This window comes from Kogia breviceps, chromosome 13 (assembly GCF_026419965.1).
Source record: "Kogia breviceps isolate mKogBre1 chromosome 13, mKogBre1 haplotype 1, whole genome shotgun sequence".
In the NCBI taxonomy this organism is placed as follows: Eukaryota; Metazoa; Chordata; class Mammalia; order Artiodactyla; family Physeteridae; genus Kogia; species Kogia breviceps.
This window is the reverse complement of record NC_081322.1, coordinates 39,270,499-39,287,101: the sequence shown is the minus strand read 5'-3', so window position 1 is coordinate 39,287,101 and position 16,603 is coordinate 39,270,499. Positions and strand designations below refer to the sequence as shown.

The 16,603-nt window shown below is 37.6% G+C and overlaps 1 protein-coding gene across 6 annotated transcripts in view; it reads left to right on the top strand.

Moving 5' to 3' along the window:
• The window catches only part of PDSS2 (decaprenyl diphosphate synthase subunit 2), a 263,251-nt gene that overhangs the window by 93,505 nt on the left and 153,143 nt on the right, over nt 1–16,603 (top strand). For all 6 annotated transcript variants that reach the window (XM_067011560.1, XM_067011559.1, XM_059083060.2 and 3 more), the window contains exon 2: nt 8,385–8,519. In XM_067011560.1, the coding sequence (XP_066867661.1) occupies nt 8,385–8,519 (135 nt within the window). The remainder of the gene's footprint in view (nt 1–8,384; nt 8,520–16,603) is intronic.

Here is a 16,603-nt window from a genome sequence, read left to right as displayed (position 1 = left end):
TGTGGGGGTCTGGGAAGTGCTGATTTTTTTCCCATTCAGTTTTAGTCTGGGGAGCTTTGAGCTAACTCGAGGGTGAAGATCCCTTGTAGGTGATAAATTGTTTCCTTAATATTTGATTATCAATTTAGCAAAAGATTGTGATTTGAATCACTGGCATACATTAGAATTATGAACACTTTTTTTTTTTTTTTTTTTTGCGGTACGCGGGCCTCTCACTGTTGTGGCCTCTCCCGTTAAGGAGCACAGGCTCCGGATGCGCAGGTTCAGCGGCCATGGCTCACGGGCCCAGCCGCTCTGCGGCATGTGGGATCTTCCCGGACTGGGGCACGAACCTGCGTCCCCTGCATCAGCAGGCGGACTCTCAACTGCCCTGTGCCACCAGGGAAGCCTTTTTTTTTTTTTTGATAGTCTGTTGTGGAGATGTACCACAGTTTATTTAAACAATTATCTACTAATGAAGAATTCTGAACTCTTGAGCATAAATCTCAAAAATTTTCTCTCATGCTCCAATTCTGCCATCCTACCTCAGCTCTCCATCTGGAACTACCCCTACCTTCTGTTAAAGTGAGGGTAGCCTCCTCTCACGGGTACTGATGCAGTAGTGAATTCAGTCACTTCTCCTAAATGAAGAAACAAAACACATAAACACTCCAGTATATTGAGTTCTCTCTATTTAAAACTTAAGATAGGTCCTTTGATATGACATGATTCTTATATACAGTAACTTTTTGACATTGCATTAAAGTAAATCTCAGCATGTTTTCTTGGAATGTATTGGGGCTTTTCTCCTGTGTGGCTGTCACTTTTAAAGAGTCCACTATGATTTAGGAAGGAGGGACTCAAGACTTCAGAGCTGGATGGTTGAATGTACCAAATGGATGATAGGAGAGAAGAGGAAAGTTTGGAATAGCAATAGGTCTATTTGGAAAAGGTGTTTACGATAGTGTCTGCTTCTCTACTTCTTGGAAGTTATTTATTCTCTCATCTTGCATTTTTCGAGACCTGTTCTGTCAGTTACTCTGCAGAGCAGAGCATCCAAAGATAACTAAGCCTGAGAGCCCTCAAGGTTCTCATAGCTTCCTGAGGAGTACTTGAGAACAAATAATTAAATAGCAAGGCTGCAAAGGCTCCTGGACTTTGCAGTCCAAATTATGTCTAAATCTTGGCACTTATATTACTAGTTGACTAGTGTAACTAGTAATTATTTAAGTTCTCTAAGCCTGCTTGCTAATTCTCCTCATCTGTAAAGAGATATTACCAGTTCCTTTACATGATTTTTGTGAGAGTAAGAGTGTATGCATGTAAAACAGCACATGCCTGGCATTATAGTATGTTGTAAGCATTGTTGTCTGTGTCATTGTTGTCATTTTTATTATTCAGTGTATTAAGGGCCAAACTAGAACTTTATAATAAAGACTCTAAAAGCCCATGGAAGAGGCAAATACCTGGCCCCAGTTCCTATACAGCGCACATAGTTCTCTGCCTCTGTTGTTCATATATGTTCACTCTTCTTTCTGGGTGTCTGTGGAGACCCCTTTTGTTTGTGGACATACTGTGTTCTTTCAAATGGGTCACTCATCCTTCCTCAGTTCCCTGCGTATAGGAGTTGTCTAAGAGTCCCTTTCTCTTCCCATACCTTCCTTTTCCCTCTTCCCTTCCCCTTCTTTTCTCCTTTTTCTCCCCCCAAAATATCATCCATCAATTCCTACTGCTTCAGCCATCATGCTCTACGAAGATGCTTCCCAAATCTATACCTGCAGCATTTCCAGGTTCCTGCTGGGCATCTCCATCTGGAAGTCCTTCTTGCATTCAAAGTTAACATGTCCAAAACTGAACTCATTAATTCTCCATTAACACTCCTTTTCTTTCCAGTCCTTGCTAATGCTAGCATCATCAACTCCGGCAAACAGGTTTGAATCTTAAATTCAGCCCTTATCTTTCCTTTGCTTCCTGATCCCTTCCTGATGTCTCCCTCATGCAGTCAGTTGGCCAGACTAGCCTGATCCACCTCCATGCTGCTGCCATCATTCAGCTTTTCTTTCCCATCCCTGCTGCCACTACCCTAATTTAGGCCCTCATTATCTCTCACCTGGAATATTGGAAGAAACTACTCCTAACTAATCTTCCCTCTCCTTTCCCCTGCACCCAGCACACTATCGCCAGAGTAACAATATTAGGCCCAGAGTAACACTTTTAGTCTTTAGCTTTAATCACATTGCTCCCTTGCTGACAAATCATCCATGCCTTCAGATTGCCTGCAGAATGAAGCCCTGACTCTAAACCTTTCAAGGTCCTTCACTCTTCAGGCTGTCTTCTGGGCTTGTTCACCTTCACACATTGCCCAAATGCGCAGCCCCACAGCTCCTGAGCCTGCTCGCCATACTTTTACCGCTTTTTACTGTAACCTGTTCCTTTCTCCTAAAATACCATTCTTTCCATTCCAATAACTCCATTCCACTTCTTCCTCCATTCTCTGCTCTGGGAAATTTGACCACCTTTAAGGCGCAGTCTGAATTCTTTCTCTACTGTGAGGCACACCTCTAACAAGAAGTGGTTTTCTTTCTTCCTTTGTTATTTTTTGTAACAAAAAGAGTAGCTTTTTGTTACTCTACTATCTTTGTTATCTGTTCCTTAATATTATACAGTTTAACCATTTTTGGAACACATTCTTATAACTCTTTTATTAGACCTCTTGTTTCTTTGTATACCTCTTAGTATATAAGTGTTGAAGAAATAGAATTTGAGAGAATATGGAAAGATGCCATAACTGTCATTTGAGGATTTGAAATACTTATAGGATAGGGTTAAGGAAGAGAAACTAGTTAACAGTTGTGGAAAGATAGGATGATGCAATGGGAACTGCAGTTAGCCATAGAAGCCATAATGTGAGAAGGCTATAGAGCTGGGTTGCACAGAGTTCACCTGTTTAATCCTTATTTCCATGAAATTGTAAATATATTAGAATATTCGTGTTTACTGTTGATCTATTGTAGCTCTGGAGCAGAATTTTGAAGGCCAAGTATGTCCCCCCAAAATTCAACTTACAGACTTTTCAGAATATTATTTTAAATTAGTGATATATCTGTAATAGCTAATTTCCCAGGACTACATAGTATCTGACATATATTTAAATGAGTTGAAATATTACTTTAGATTTGCTACACCTCTTGTTTGTCCACCAAGCTACCCCCATATTTCTCATTGACTACCACAGAAGCCTTCTAACTGGTCTCCTCATATCCACTTTGTCCCCCCTCCCCACAAACACACACCTAAGTCATTTTTCCACACTGATGATAGAAGTCTTTGTTTTTTCTTTCTTTTTTTGTATTTTTTAAAAAATATCTGATTACATGACCAGATGTGTAAGTTACTGTGGTGACTTCACATTGCTCTTTGGATAAAGAGCTAACATCCAGTCATGGCCTGTTTGACCTGTGTGGTCTGGTCTCTGTCTGCCTCTAGCCTCATTTTGTACAGTGTACTCAGCCTTGCATGTGCTCATTCTTGTGCTGTGGAGACACTCCCCTTACCTATTCTCTTCCCACACCCCTCTTTTACGTCTTCCTTCGGGTGTCAACTTGGTCATCATTTCCTAAGGAAGCCTCTGACTTTCCCTGCTAGGCTAGTTCCCAGTTGTAAGCTCTGACAGCATCATCTCTCTTTTTCCTTTGTGGCATTTATTACTATTGTAATTTTACATTTATTTGTCATTCTTTCATTATTACCAGTCTCTTCCACCAGGTTGTAAGCTTCACAAGCTCCATGCCTGGTTTTGCTCACCATGACATCTATGCCAAGCACTGTGCCTGATGTATGGAAGGTTTTCGGTCTGCGTTAGTTGAATGAATGATAAAGGTTTTTTGGGTTTTCTTTTTAAATATATATTAGTGAAAGGAAAACAATTCTGTAGATTTTTAGTGATAAAGATTACAAGATACTAAATATTGCTTTCGTTTATGATACTTTGATGATGTTAACTAATTCTCCCAATTTTTATACTTATTATACATATTGTAGAGTATTATATAATTAAATGTAGTAAAGTGAGATAATAAAGAATTGCAGAGTAAGAGAAAAACCCAGATGTTGAATAGTCCAGGCTTCCCTCTAATGTGTTGTATCAGAGGCTGTGCAGCTTCTTAAACATCTTTATTCTCAAGGGACTCAGCATCAACAGACTCCTGTTTCTTAATTTCTTCATGTCGAGCCAAAATTCACCAGCTATACTTTCTATTAGTGTCAGTCTCTAAAGTAATACTTATCAGGTCTATCGCCTATCCTTATGGTACCCTTTCAGATGAGCAGACAGTCATCATGTACTCCTCTAGCTTTAATTCTACCAACCCTGCCCTTCACACACTGTATTCCTGCCCTATTGATTCTGGAGACAGCTGTGTCCTCCTCTTTCTCCTCGAAACTTTCACACATATTGTCTCCTTTCTAGAACACTCTTTTTTACTTCCCCTCCTTGCTTCAGCTCCCCTGACTACTTCGTCTCATCCTTTAGGTCTCAGGGAGGTCCCTTTCACCACTCCTTCACCCCTGCTTATGTTAGTTGCCCTTTCTCTGTGCCTATGTTAGTTGCCCTTGTTCATCTCCTAAAGTAGCTCATGCCACATTTTATTATTATTTTAAATCCAGACTGTATTATCCACAAGAAGGGAGACCACAGCTCACCATTGCTCACCATCATGTCCTCCACTCTCTGTTTAGCACTGTACCTGACATGTAGTAAACATTAACTACATTTTTGACTGCATAAATTTGAGAACACCAACTTTACTGTACTCCAAGCTAGCATTTTTTTTTTTTTTTTGGTCAGCCAAGCATGTTGCAGTATATGATTTCACCATCTTCTGGATATGCTCCAGCTTGTCAGTATTTCTCCTTAAGAGAGGCTAATAAATCATAGTGTTCCAGGTGAAGTATGACCTGGACTATATGAAACATTAACTGCAAGTTTAGAATCCTAGGGACTTTCTATGCTCAGGAGCAAAATTTCTTATTTTTGTTGTGAGCTAGCTTTTTAGCTGTGGACATTATCAAATTATCTTAGTACTTTTTTTTTTAAGGGTGTTAATGAAGTGAATTTAAAGACGTGGTGTTTTGGAAACATTTAATTTACTCAACCTGTTAATCTGTTCTCTGGGTTGTTAACTACTGTCTTGCATGAAAATTGATGGTTAGAAGGTGTGCTTTTCTGACTGCTCTCTTGATTTCTGGGAAGTGGTCTACTATAGTTTCTTTTCCTGACCTTTTCAGTAATGCATTCTGAAAGTGGCCAGTGTTTCAGTGATACATGATGTGTTGGGGTCATGGTCTGAAGAATTCCTTAACTTTTGTTATGTTGGGGGGTAGAAAAGGAAACAATATTTATAGGAAAGTATATATTCTGGTAGTGGGTAAGACTTTGAGAGATAGAAGGGGAAACAATAAAAGAAAAAGAAAATATAAGAGTTGAGAAAAAATCGATGGCAAAAAAGTAATAAGGAGAGGGACTTCCCTGGTGGTGCAGTAGTTAAGAATCCGCCTGCCAGTGCAGGGTACACGGGTTTGAACCCTGGTCCGGGAAGATCCCATAGGCCACAGAGCAGCTAAGCCCGTGCATCACAACTACTGAGCCTACGTGCCACCACTACTGAAGCCCGCGTGCCTAGAACTCGTGCTCTGCAACAAGAGAAGCCACCGCAGTGAGAAGCCCACGCACCACAACAAAGAGTAGCCCCCGCTCACCACAACTAGAGAGAAAGCCCGCGCACAGCAAGGAAGACCCCAACGCAGCCTAAATAAATAATTTTTTTTTTAAAGTAATAAGGAGAGAGATGTAGTTTTCTGATCACCTGATCACCTTCCATGTGCTTCCACAGTGGTTTATGCTTCACTCATGTTGTCTGTTCCATACAATGACTACAGAAAGTAGATGTTGTTAATCTCACTTTACAGAAGAGGTGATAGTCTGAGTCATACAGCTAATAAATGGCAGAAGGATTTTTCAGACCTGGTTCTAAAGCAGTCACTATTCTACTGACTTAGAAAATAGTTGGTACATGAGGTGAAGCACATGGAGAGTCACTATAGCATAATGGGTAAGCATCTATATAGACTCTAGGGCCAGGTGGCCTGAGTTCAAATCCTGGCTCTAGCAAGGCTCTAACGCCTACTGTCTGTGGTACCTTGGACAAGTTGCTTGATCTCTCTGTGTGCCTCATTCTCCTCATCTGTAAAAGCAAAGTAATTGTGGTACCTTCCTCATAGAGTTGTTGTGAATTAATTTAATTAATATATAGTAAAATGCTTAGAATAGTTCTTGGCATATATAAAGTCCTATGTAAGGATTTGTTGTTGCTGCTGCTGCTGTTATATTTTGATGATGATGATGATGTATGTGTCCTCTGTGAAAGGTCCTCTCTCTGAGAAATTTGAGGAAGGTGTTGTCAGAACTGTTGCCAGGACTATTTCTTCAGCGTGACTTGGCCAGCTGTCAGAGTTCTTACCCTCATATCCTTCATTAGAAGGATATGAGTTCTTACCTTCATGTCCTTCATTCCTAACCAGGCTCAATCCCCCAAACACACAGCCACACACACATCCTCACCTTCCTCTTTTCCCTTTCTAGAATTAGGAGCCAATTCAGAGCTTCTCTTTAATATTATTATTATTTACCTCAGGTAATACATAAATAAGGGTCTAGTAGCATAAGTTAAAATCTGTAATTCAAAGCAAAAAAATTGGAGAACGCTCCCATTTTACATTTTTTTCTTCCAAAATAGGGTGCTTCCCAGCCTCCCGACAGTTCAGGTCTGTAGGATTTAAGTAGATTGTTACATAATAATACAGAGCTTTGGACATTTCTGGTGATTATTTGTTTCTACTATAATACAGCTTAATTACCTTAAATTAACGGAAATTAGAACTTCTTTGTAAAAATCATTAACCCCTTTAACTTGCTGAAGGTCACTTACTAGATTAAGGAGAAAATATAAGTAGAGAAAGAGCTGTAACTGTTGTCTTTCAGAGAGCCTGAAGATCTGTCTTATTTTGAAACTATTGAAAGAGCAACCAGGGACCCTTTTAAAAATTTATTTGGAGGCCTGAAGGGTGAAAATTTTCTTAAGTAATGGACTGACTCATTAATTTTGCCTATGTTAACTTACTTAATTTAAATTAATTCGTTGTTCAGAATTCACCCAAGGAAGTCTTAATAATTCAGTGAAGTATTAAAATACAAAATTTTACTGTTTTTAGAAACAGAGTCACAGATTTGGAAAGCAAACTTATGGTTACCAAGGCGGAAAGGTGGGGGAGGGATAAACTGGGAGATTGGGGTTGACATATACACGCTACTATATATAAAATACATAAGAACCTACTGTATAGCACAGGGAAGTCTACTCAATACTCTGTAATGACCTGTATGGGAATAGAACCTAAAAAAAGTGGATATATGTATACGTATAACTGATTCACTTTGCTGTACAGCAGAAACTAACACAGCATTGTAAGTCAACTATACTCCAATACAAATTAATTTAAAAATTTTTACTGTTTTCACCACACTCAAGAATTATATTTATATGTTATTTATGTATACTTCAGTATAACCTATTTGATTAATGCTCATGAACATTGTTCTAAATATTTATTATAATATGTTACCCATAGTTTTCTGTCTTTTTTCTCTTTTTAATGATGCCATTTAGTTCTTGTATGACAACCATTTGCGATACTTAAACAAACATATAATCTTAGAAAGTATTCCTGACCTTAGTTGTAGTAGAAATTATAAAAATTCAGTCCTCATAGCAAAAAAAATTACATTCTATGTTAAAGACTGACATTGTCTAGAATGATTATTCTTTGCATAAAAAATAAGAAATGGCAAGATATTTGCCCATGGCATTCATTTCCATTTTACTTCTCAAATAAATTTTCTACCTGTGAAGACAGAAAACATTTTTTACCACTTCCCCTTACCAGCCACATAACACCACTTCATCCAAGCCATACAATTTGTATTTCACCTGCTGTCAACTACCACAGAACAGTTTAAAACTATGGGTTCCTCTCATTATCAGAGCAAATGGTTAAGATTGCGTGGTAGGGTATAGACAGTGGGAAAACCCAGAAACAGGAGGAAGCCAAATCATTAGGCCTAACAGTTTTGAGATTGTCACTTTCAAAACCAGCCATGGGTTTCTCTAGTTGTTTCCTGAACTTGTTGCCTCCTCCTGTTAAGTCTTTCTTCCACCAATCCTATTTCTTTTCAACAAGTCCCATTGTCTGATTTTGGAAGCATGGGTGTATTTGCAGCAATTCTCTAATTTGATCTGACTGATTTTGTGAGGGTGTGTTAATCCTCTTCTTTCTTTATTTGTTGGCAGGGGCCTTGTACACGACAGCCAGAATAACCTCCAGTTGAGAGGCTTGGTGGTGCTACTTATTTCTAAGGCAGCTGGGCCCAGCAGTGTGAATGCTTCATGTCAGAGCTATGACATGGTCAGTGGTATCTATTCATGGTAAGAAGAAATTTTGACATTGCTCTCTAAAGCATGTTTTCTTACAGTGGTCAGTAGAAATCACTGTTTAGTTTTTTGTCATTCTCTGATTCAAAGATAGATTAAAATATTTTATAAAGTTAAAACATGGATTTTTATTATTCTTAACAAATCTAATAGGCTTAGCTGCTTTGTATGTAACTCTGGTAAATTTTGTGTCTAATACTTTCTCATTTCTGCCTTGAGCATTTAAACTTTCCTGTTGAACACTACCCTCCTGCCCCATCATGGTATCATTGTATTTCTGTAGAGAACTCTATGTCATTTAGTCCAGGATTGATGATTTTTGAACCTACTCAATATAATAACTTAGTTGTATATATTAATGATGCAACTACCATTTTAGGAGATATCTACTTCAGTACTATATCATTTATTTTATTTTGCTTATTTTTATGGTGAAGAGGTCTTTATTAAAGTGACTGGAATAAGAAACTTTTACATCTCACACATTTAGATTAAAAAATAAATTTATGAGTATGTATCAGTCATTTTTGCTGCATATAAAACAAACTTTAAATTTTCAGTTTTGCTTTTTTAAATGACTGCATGTTTTTTAGTAATAATATATCAGATCTTAGCAGTATACTTGGCACTGTGTTAAAAGCCTGTATGGAAGTAATAGTCTGCAAGTGGACTTGGGCACCTGAAATTAAAACCACCCAGAAACACGGGTGACAGGAAAATTTTCCTCACAAAAAGAAGTATTTCTAGAAACTTCAGCTTATGGTTAATATATCTTTTATTGATTTACTTTAAAAACAATTACACATTTTAGATTTTTTTTTTAATTCCTGCTAGTCTTACCCATAAATGTTTTTTTTCTTCTGTAATATTTAAAGATGACTAGCTTGCCTGCTCTGAAGTCCAGTGACCTTCTTCATTAACAAACAAGCAAAGATTATCACTGTTGGGGTTACAAATGGCCTCTCCTCTAGCCAGGGTAATTTTGCAGAGCTTTTACCATTGATCCACATAAGTGTCTTCACTAGAAGAAATATCTTGGGATCATTTTCAGTTCCTGTTCACTCTCAGATAATTTATATTTATTTAGTGCTTTGTAGGTTACTGATCATTTTAATGACAGTTATCCCATTTGATTCTTACAGCAATTCCATAGGTAAGAATTGTCATTATACTTATTTTACTCTCGAGAAAACTGAGTTTCAGAAACATTGAGATGTTTTTCAAGGTGACATGACTAGCAAATGAGGAAAAGTTCAGGCTCTCGATATATAGTTATCTTTCTTCCAAATCTCATGTTTTACTGTTTTTTTTTCTTCTTAATTTTATTCGGCTTTTCTAATCTGATTCAAAAAATTTATTTCACTTGTAGATTAGACTAGCCATTAAATTAGCATACAAAAAAAGGTCTTCCCTTAAGTATGTCTAGGAAAACTTACTAACGGACAGTAACTTGGCAAATCTTCAATACATCTATCTACATCCTTCCCCAACCTGTTTGAATTGGAGCTCAAAATTTTACCCTATAAATTTTGTAGAAAAGCTGTTGACTGAGTTCACTTGAAATCATTAGAGGAAATACATAAACATCTACAATGAATATCAATAACCTGTTAGTCCCTGGAAAAGAATTAGACCTCACATCACCTTGTAACCATGTATCGCTGTTTCCTGTTTGGAACTCCATAGATTTTTCAGTCCATGGTCAGTCATCTGTACTTGCATTTGGGTAGCCATACACACCTCTAATGAATACCAGCTATGGTTTACTATCACTAATCCTAAAATAACACTTGGAAGTATTCGACACATGATAGGTATTCAGTAAATATTTATTGTATAAATGAATTGTCCCCATTTTATAGAAAAAGAAACTAATGCTGAGATTAAGACTTGTCTAAAATCCTCTAGGTAGAAAGTGATGGAGTTAGAATTTAAATCTAAACTGTATTTTTTTTAAAGTGTATTTCTTTCTACTATGCAGATGCTGTTATCTTTATTGTATGTACACAGTGTACTATGTTGTGACCTCGTGTTTCCAATTTCTTATTTAGCCTCTAAGAAATAGCTGCATCGCCTTCTGATCCTTTACAGGAACATAATGCATTTGGTAGATGGTCGTTGTAATATGAGCAATTGTAAAAGAACTCTGCAAAAGAGTAGGTGGTACATTATGAATATAAAATTTTTCCAAATGGCATATATGGGTTTCATACCCAAGTGTATAGAATCCACAGTTACATTTAGGGAATAATCCTGGTTTGTGGTTCCAGGCTGTTTTTCTGTAATCAAACTTTATCTAGTAAGTCATTGGTGGTGCTTGGGTGTTCTACACACTGGTTAATGTGAAAATGCAATTTGGCATACTACTACGAGAAACCATTCATTTGTTTCTCTATCCCTGAAGTCATTTGTTTGGCTCCTGCTAGCTTAATTGTTCAAGTGTAACTTTTGTTGGAGGCTTGTATCTATAATGCCAGGGTGAATTATTTAACATTTGAGGGAAGTACTGATTTGGGAGCTTTTAAATTCACCTCTAAACTACTGGGATTTACATTGTTGGTGTTTTTCTCTCATAAAGTTGACTTTGATGTCAGTTAATGGAACCTGAGTAAATTACCTAAGGGAACAAAAGTGAGTTAGGTGACCTCTTTTGTTTGGCCTAAGGATATAACTGCTGGATATATCTTGTGGATGTGTCTCATGAACTTATCACATAATGGCCAGGAGAGGCAGAATTTAGGCTAAAATGTAATAACTGCATTTTGAAAAACAGGTGAGTCACATTTCTAGAAATGCACTGTAAACATTTACCATAACCTTTTTCAAGCAAGACCATGGACTTTAGGTTTATTCCACCAACCCTGACTTTAAAAATTGGTTGCAAAGGTGATCAGGCAAAAAAAAAGTATTACTAAATTTACAAGCATCCCTAGCCACAACTGGGAAAATGTTTATAACTTATTCTTAATGATAGGATGTTTATATTTTATGTACAAAAGATAAATCATGTAATATATAATACATAGCATAACAAAGTATAGACTTCTCTAGTGTTACATGATTATTACTTTTAAAGAAGTGCAGGTGAATTTTGTGACTAATGGTTCAGTTTTCTCAGTTGGTTTAGGAAGAACTGACTCAAATATTTCTCATCTAGCTAGCAATTATAAACAGACCACAAATTTTCACTCTACTTTCATTCCCTGAAATTTCCTACCGCCTCTTGTTAACTGTATTAGAAGCGATTAAAACAAGTTTGCCGAGCACATTTTCTTTTCTTCCTGAGTATTCATCTAGACTACATTTCCCAGCCTTCCTTTTCAGTTGGCTGCGCCGTATGAATGAGATCTAGCCAATAAAATAGAAGCATAAATGAAATCTACAATTTCCTGACCATAAAAATCTTACATTTGCAGTATACCTTAAACAGGTGATTTTTGGAAGTGACCAACTCAAGATGAAAGGTACCTGCACCCCTTGGAGGAGAGCCACCTGTCCATCAGGAATATCCATGTTGACTTGATGTGTGAGAGGAAAAATCTATTTGTTCAACCACTTAAATTTTAGGGTTTATCTGTTAATAACAGTGGCACCTTAATTAATATTTTGCTGTTTCTGTCACCCAGTTATCGCAGTGAATTTGGTAATCCTTGGTTACTCCCACTCTTTTATCTTCTGTGTCTAATAAACCACCAACTCACAAGTTTCTCCAGGTCTCTTTTTCTTTCAGTTAACTTTCCACTCTCCTGTTACAGGTCTTTGTTACTTCATGTTTATTTATTTATTTTATTTTTTAAAGTTTATTTATTTTATTTTGGCTGCATTGGGTCTTCATTGCTGCGTGCGGGCTTTCTCTAGTTGCAGTGAGCTGGGGCTACTCTTCATTGCAGTGGCTTCTCCTGTTGCGGAGCACGGGCTCTAGGTGCGCAGGCTTCAGTAGTTGTGATGCACAGGCTTAGTTGCTCTGCAGCACGTGGGATCTTCCCGGACCAGGGCTCAAACCCGTGTCCCCTGCGTTGGCAGGCAGATTCTTAACCACTGCACCACCAGGGAAGCCCTACTTCATGTTTAGATTTTAGCAATAGTTGTCTGTTAGGTCTCTGTGTCTCTAGATGTTCCTCCTTCAATTTTTTCCTATTGGGTCTTATTAAATTGAACACCCTGCTTTGATAACTCATTAAACAAACTCTTATTAAGCCATTACTGTGTGGTGTTCCAGGCACTATGCTTAGTGCAGGAGATACAAGCTGAATACTGTATAGTATTTACCCTCTGTGACCTTATTAGCATCAAGCCAGGGAACATACAGGTTTACAAACAACTGTAATACGATGCTATAGATACTGTAAGTAAAGTATAAACAGAATTCTTTGGAGCAATTAAATATGTTGGGAGAGGAAAGGAGAAAATTTCAGAAAAAGAGACCATTTGAACTTTACAAAATAGGGAATTTATAAGTGGGTTTTGAAGGTAACTAGGAGGTTGTCAGTTGGAGGAAAGCAGGTAGTCAAGGGGTTTGGTAAAAGGTGGTTGCGTTCTAGGCAAAGGAAGTAAGGAACAGACTGACCAAAGACGTGGTCTGGTACATAGTACATAGCAGGGCCCACAGAGTGCCGACACTATAGTGGGCACTCAGTACATAATTGTTATATGAATGTATGAATTTACATAATAGAGACCAGGTTCATGTATATAGATGTTATGGATTGAATTGTGTCCCCCCCCCCCAAATTCATATGTTGAAGTCCTAACCCCTCGTTCTCACAGTGTGGCCTTATTTGGAGATAGGGTCTTTACTGATATAATCAAGTTAAAATGAGGTTATTAGAATGGACCCTAATTTAGTGTCCTTATTTTAAAAAGGGGGAAATTTGGACACAAACATGCATATACCAGCAGCACACCCTGTGAACATGAAAATGGGTTTTTTCAAGCCAAGGAGAGGGACCTAGAACAAGCTCTTCCCTCAGAGTGCTGGCAAACTAATGTATTATAGAATACTGATGAGGAGATGGTGTAGAAAAGAAAGGTTGAAGTTGAATTGTGAAGGGCCTAAGGAATTAAGCTATATCCTGGAGAAACAGTGGGGAGCCATCCAAGAGGCAGCAGAATAGACTTGGAATCTGGAAACAGACTATATCACCTATTAGCTGTGCCTCAGATTTCAGCTCTCACATTTCAGAGAATGGTTTAAGAATTAAGTGAGTGAATAGAGTAATGCATAGCATAGTAAGTATTCTCTAAGTGTTTATTCTTATTCATAGCTATTATAAAGGTCTTTAAGCAAAGGAGTCACATTAATATATCTGTGCTATAGAATGTAATTAGTTGAGAAGATAACCCAGAGAGTTGAGGTCCAAGAGAGAGAGAACCAGCCAAGGAGTTATTGAAGTAGTCTAGGTGATTGCTGAGAGGGAAAACAGAGACCTGGAGAGGTTAAGGAGTCTTTACCTAAAACAAGAGGTTAGCAGTTGGCCAAGCCAGACTCAGACAGACTCATTAGGTCCTTTGATCTCATGCCATTTTCTACCAACATTTCCCAATTTGTGCTTCATTTGGGATGAAGGTTTTACTAGGTCGTCAGTGGGACAAAAGGTCCTGTGGTCAGATAAATTTGGGCATGCCAAAAGATTGCTTCATTTCAGAAATCTGAGGAATTATTACGTAGATGTGGCATGCATCACAAATCTTTAAGAAGAGATATTGTTTCCCAGTTATTTTACTATAAAACCCTGTAACCCTTTTAATCTTTGCCAGTCTGACAGGGGGAAACTACGATTTTTTTTTTTTTTTTGACTGTAAGCAGTACCTCTTGTAGAATGCTGCAAAACAGTTTGGTAAACGTTATTTTATGTTAGGGTACCTAACTTTGAACCCTAAAGGGGACTCTGTGAGGCAGAAGTAACAGAGTCACCAACCAGAAAACTGAGACTCAAAAAGATGAAGTAACTTTCTGAGATCCTACATTAAGTGATCAAGTAGGGGAAGAAGTATATCATGTTGGTTATAAATTGCCTTAGTTTAAAACTATCACTTATTTGCTATGTGACCCCAGACAAGTTAGGTCACCTCTCTGTACCTCATAGGTTTGTTGAGTGGATTAAAGAAGGTAATATGAATAAAACACTTAGAACAGTGCCTTGTGTGTAGACTGCGCTTAACAAGTGTTGTCTATTATTGTTATTCCAGACCCCTGTCATGCTGCTTTATGTCCTTTATCAGATTTCACACATGCTGCCACCTTCTTCTTGCCCACTGTTCTCTGTCTCTGTTTGCTAGAGATAAATTGTGATAAGTAGAACATGCAAGAATGAAAAAGTATTAAATGAGTCAGGGGTAAAGTGATTGTTATTTTCTCCTTTTAGATGGTCTGTTGGCTTGGGTACATGTGGGTACTGGCGAATTTTAAAGCATGCCAAGTCTATTTGTAAAACAAGTACTTTTATCTTACTACTTATTTGGCTTCTGAGTGGCAGGTGAGCTGATGAGTAGGAATAAAATTATGGACTGATCTTTTTCTGTATTTATTTGTAGTGCTGATAAAAGAAGACTGTGTGCTCTATGTGCCATTCAACACAGTTCAGATGATCTGTTTTCTTCATATTAGCCCAGCATTCAGCATGTTCCTAGCACATGGATGACAGTCAATGACTATTTGGTTACAGCTGAATAATAATATCTATTATTATTGTTATTATTATTTAATCTTGAAGCAAGGAAGACCTTTCTAAAATGTTTCAACACTCTGGACCTATAAACAAAAAGAGTGAAGCAAAATGCTCTCTTTTGATTAACTTTCTTAGCTTTACCATCCATGTTAAAATGGACACTATCAATTTCTTGGTAACTGTGCTAATTCTAACTCAGTGTATCATTCAATTGATTAAGATTAAATTAATGACTAAGGTTAAACATGCTAAGGTGATTGTTGGGCTTAAAGGACTAATCAGAAAAAAGGCATTATAAATATAACTAAGTTAATGTAGAAAACATCTTATGATCAAATTACTGGCCTTAACATTACTTTCTCCTCTAAGTGAAAATTGGTCAGTGTGCTGTTAGAGGAAGTGGTGGTGGAATACTTGGAGACCTATATAATTTACAAAGACAAATGGAGAATATAAAAGCTGTGAAAAAGGCAAGTCTTTTTTTTTAAAAAATAAATCTTTAAATTTAGGGAATTGGACTAGGTCTTAGCTGCAAATATTATGGTTCATAATTTATCATTTTTAATGTGGTACTAATTAGCTTCTGATGACTTCTAATTATAGTAACAATAGGCTGTAACTGTCAATCCTCACCTTCACACTGCATATTAGAATTTGTCTGGCACTTAAAAATGCCAAACAATTAACAAACCATATTTCCCTCGGTGGCTGACCAAATCAGAAAACACCATAAGAAATGTCACTTAAGTAGGAACGTGTTGATTATATTATTGATTTAGGGCTCAGTTTTATTAATGTGAAATAATTAATATTGAAATAGATAGCATTTTAAAAGTTATGGTTATTTTTTAAGATGGCATGTGTAGGGGACTTCCATAGTGGTCCAGTGGTAAAGAATCTGCCTTCCAATGCAGGGGACGCGGGTTCGATCCCTGGTCCCACATGCCATGGAGCAACTAAGCCTGCGCACCGCAACTACTGAGCTCGCTCATCTCATCGAGAGAGCCCGTGTGCTGCAAACTACAGAGCCCCCAGGCTCTGGAGCCCGCACGCCACAACTAGAGAGAGAAAACCCGCACGCCGCAACTAGAGAGAAGCCCAAGAGCTGCAATGAAGAGCCCATGCACTACAGTGAAAGAAAAGATCCCACATGCCTCATCAAAGATCCCACATGCTGCAACTAAGACCCAATGCAGCCAAAAAAAAAGATGGCATTTATAAATGCATAGGAAAAAGTCTGGAAGAAACTTCACCCACCTGATGATACCTATGGTTGGAAGAAGTGGATAGGGGGAATATTTGGAAACAGGTATGGGGATAGTCAAAGGGAACTTTATTTGTAATATTTCTTTTTTAAAATAAAGAAAATCCAATTAAAATAAACTTGAAAATTAAAAGAAAGTTATATTT